This window comes from Thalassophryne amazonica, unplaced genomic scaffold (assembly GCF_902500255.1).
Source record: "Thalassophryne amazonica unplaced genomic scaffold, fThaAma1.1, whole genome shotgun sequence".
Lineage (NCBI taxonomy): Eukaryota > Metazoa > Chordata > Actinopteri > Batrachoidiformes > Batrachoididae > Thalassophryne > Thalassophryne amazonica.
Window position 1 is genome coordinate 51,729 of NW_022986373.1, and position 4,133 is coordinate 55,861.

The 4,133-nt window shown below is 45.6% G+C and overlaps 1 protein-coding gene across 1 annotated transcript; it reads right to left on the minus strand.

The window, feature by feature from the left end:
• Window positions 1-1,236: 1,236 nt before the first annotated feature.
• On the minus strand, window positions 1,237-1,794 carry LOC117506143 (neuropeptide B-like). Its single transcript, XM_034165646.1, is given in 4 exon segments — window positions 1,237-1,281; window positions 1,283-1,318; window positions 1,320-1,367; window positions 1,494-1,794. Coding segments are annotated over 4 exon segments (396 nt in total). The 5' UTR covers window positions 1,761-1,794.
• Between the last annotated feature and the right edge of the window lie 2,339 nt (window positions 1,795-4,133).

The following is a 4,133-nucleotide window of genomic DNA, read 5'->3' on the forward strand; positions in this document are numbered from 1 at the left end:
TTCAGGTGGCCGACATTTATAAAAATCCTTTTTTCTATTGGTCTTAAGTAATATTCTCATTTTCTGAGATACTGAATTTAGGATTTTCAATAGTTGTCAGTTATAATCATCAAAATTAAAAGAAATAAATCAGTCTGTGTGTAATGAATGAATATAATATACAAGATTAACTTTTTGAATGGAATTACTGAAATAAGTCAAGTTTTTCATGTTATATGAGCAGCACCTGTAGATAAGACTGATAACATATAGTACATGTGACCTTCACCTGCCCTTCTTGAACAGCCTAAAATGTTTTATTTAAAGCTAACAGACAGTTTCTGTGCAGAAGGGCTGAGCACCAAAACACAGACAAAAAGAAGAGTGGTGACGGTGATAACGGTGAGGTGATGTAATCTGTGAAACACCAAAGAGGCGGAACGCCAACGATCCAACACACCAGGACAAACACGCAGTGACAGGAGGAGTCTGTTGTCTAATTAGTCGGGCTCCATACACCTACTCCAGGACACCAGAGCCTTGAACCCCTCAGAAACATCCAGAACTGAACTGTGACGACCACCAACACACACACACACACAGACCCAAATCACAGCTGAGTATCAGATCACTACTGTGACTGGTGTGTTGGGCTAAGACCCAAGAACCTCACCATCTGATATGGACCGCTCCGGCAGGAGCCACACAGGCGAGTGCATGTACCCTGACGGAAAGGGATCCAGGACGCAGAGACCCGGGGAGACGAGGAGAACCAGGCAGGGTGAATCCGGCTTCACGCCGAGCCTGCTGGGACTGTGAGTGTGAGAACACACTGAGACTGGGTGCAGAGATGATCCTGGCTTAATGTTTGGTGGAGGTTTTCCTTTATTTTTTTGACATGCTGGTTTTATGACGTCACAAAGACAGTGTGAGGACGGCAGCCAGCCCTCCTCTGAGGCCTCTTCCACAATTTTTGAATTAAAATAAAATGACATTTTGAAGATATTCCTGGTTTGAAGACAAACACGATGTCAGTTCATTTTAATAGATAAAATACAGAAATTTGAACATACAGGAACATGGAAACAGTGACGTCATCTGGAAAAAAATGGATGAAAAAGGTTTAAACTTTTTAGCACTTTTTATATCAAAGTGAAACAGAACAATGTTTTAAAAAACGAACATTTAAAGTTCATGAGTTCCGTTTTCCTCCGAACTCTGGGCCTCCTGAGGCGGGCTCGTCGGTCCGGTCCGGATTCACGCGGACAGACAGTCCAGAGAGTCCAGAGTGAGGAAGACGTCCCGCTTTGCACTGGAAAGTTCCGGTTCCGTCCCGCAAGCAGCTCGCAGCTCTTCAGGTTCGGGGAGATTGTCCTTACGCAGATGGCCTGCAGACAGAACCGAACCAGAATTTAAAGGTTCCTTCAGCAGAATTCTAAACTTTTCTCTCTGGACACGCGCACGCGCTCGGTGTGTGCTCGCGAACGGACCCGGGTCGGTTCCGTGGTACTCACCATGCTCTTCAGGATAGAGATCTGCCGCTGGCTGTCGGGCAGCACGTTGTTCCCGGTCCGGTCTCCGCTCTCGAACAGCGGCTCCGGCTCGGACTCGGACCTGCGGACCGACGGAGACCGTCTGATCCCGGACAGCAGCCCGGAGGCTCGTCCCACCGAGTAGTACGTGGGCCCGGTGGACTGCTTGTACCAAGCTTGGACAGGACGGCAGGAGATGAGCAGAGACGCTCCGACGCACACCACGGCGAACCCGACCCACCGCTCCATGTTCGGACCACTTTACGCGCGGAGGTTCTGCTGTGTCTGCGGTCCGCGGGAGGATTCTGTCCTACAGAGTCTCCGCTGCTTATAAAGGCTGTTTCGGCGACGACATCGTGACCCAGAACCTTCATCGAATCAGAACTTTGGTGGGCGGGCGACGAGTCCGTGTGCGCAAAAAGGGCGCGCGTGTGTGCGCGCGCGCTGTTCAGACCAGTCAGGTAAAATTGAACATTATCAACATGACGTCATAGTCGCAGATAAGCTCCGAGGAAAAAGCTGATGGTTACATTTATAAAATTAAAAATAATTTACGGTTACACGTCAGAGTCACCTAAGAGTTCGTAAATCAGGGTCCTTTTACCATAGTAACCTTTGACCTTCCCTGGTTCGTGGTTCAAGGCTGCCTGTTCTCCATGAAACTGTGGAATTGGCTCAGGAAGGACATCCGACATAAACCCTGTGCCAAAACAACATATATAACCATATTTTGATGACTGAAAACCAGGACACTGAAATGATACTTGGAGTTTAGTCAAAGCTGAAAACAAAGAAAAACAGGACATGTCGTTTGGTCTCCCTAAATATGTCAGTTCATGTCGTATCTGCAGTGGCGGCTCCAAAGGAAAACAGGAGAAAGTGATGTTTCTGTGTAGGCTCTCAGTTGTCCAGGTGGTTTCCATAGTGGAGAAGCTTGAATCTTTGACTAGACTGGGTTGCTTGACGCGAGGACGTTTCGCTTCAAATTGCAGAAGCTTCCTCAGCTAAAATTCTTGCTCTGGTAGTCTGACTTCTGTCTGACCCTTGTCGAGGAGAAAGTGAAATGACTAACTTTACAACAGGTGACTGCATCAGACCTTTGTGACATCACAAAGAGACAAACATTTTAAGGGAAAAAAAACAACTTCCCTGACCTCAGACAACTTCAGTCACATAACCTCAGTCAGCTTTGTCGCATAACCTCAGATGACTTCAAGCACAATGTCAGTCTGCTTCAATCGCATAACCTCAGACAACTTCAGTCACATAACCTCAGATGACTTCAAGCACAATGTCAGTCTGCTTCAATCACATAACCTCAGACAACTTCAATCACATAACCTCAGATGACTTCAAGCACAATGTCAGTCTGCTTCAATCGCATAACCTCAGACGACTTCAATCACATAACCTCAGATGACTTCAAGCACAATGTCAGTCTGCTTCAATCGCATAACCTCAGACGACTTCAATCACATAACCTCAGATGACTTCAAGCACAATGTCAGTCTGCTTCAATCGCATAACCTCAGACGACTTCAATCACATAACCTCAGATGACTTCAAGCACAATGTCAGTCTGCTTCAATCACATAACCTCAGACGACTTCAATCACATAACCTCAGATGACTTCAAGCACAATGTCAGTCTGCTTCAATCACATAACCTCAGACGACTTCAATCACATAACCTCGGATGATTTCAAGCACAATGTCAGTCTGCTTCAATCACATAACCTCAGACAACTTCAGTCACATACCCTCAGATGACTTCAAGCACAACGTCAGTCTGCTTCAATCACATAACCTCAGATGACTTCAATCACATAACCTGTCAGCTTCAGTCACATAACCTCAAATGGCTTCAGTCACATAACCTCAGATCACTTCAATCACGTCAGTCTGCTTCAATCACATAACCTCTGTCAGCTTCAGTCACATAACCTTAGATGACTTCAGTCGCATAATCTCAGACAGCTTCAGTCACGTCACTCGGCTTCAATCATGTAACCTCAGACAGCTCATTCACATAACTCAGAGAACTTCAGTCACTTATCCTCAGACAGCTTCAGTTACACAACCTCAGATGGCTTCACTCACACCTCAGTTGGCTTCAGTCACATAACCTTAGACAGCTTCAGTCACATAACCTCAGTCAATTTTAGTTACATAACGTCAGTGTTAGTCACATAACCTCAGATGGCTTTAGTCACATAACCTCAGTCAATTTAGTTACATAACGTCAGTGTTAGTCACATAACCTCAGATGGCTTCAGTCATATAACCTCACGTCACGTCAGTCTGCTTCAATAAAATAACCTCAGACGACCTCAGTCACATAGCCTCAGTCAGCTTCAAACACGTCAGTTGGTTTCAATCATGTAACATCACTCGGCTTCAGGTAGATAACATCACTCAGCTTCAGTCACATACCCTCAGACGTCTTCAGTCACATAGACTCAGATGGCTTCAGGTAGATAACATCACTCAGCTTCAGTCACATACCCTCAGACAACCCTCAGAGACAGCTCCTGCGTGCGCTTAATATTTTTTATTAAATATAACAATATGAGTGTAAGAATGACAATCCAGCCCTTATGTACATGTGGCAACAGGTAGATA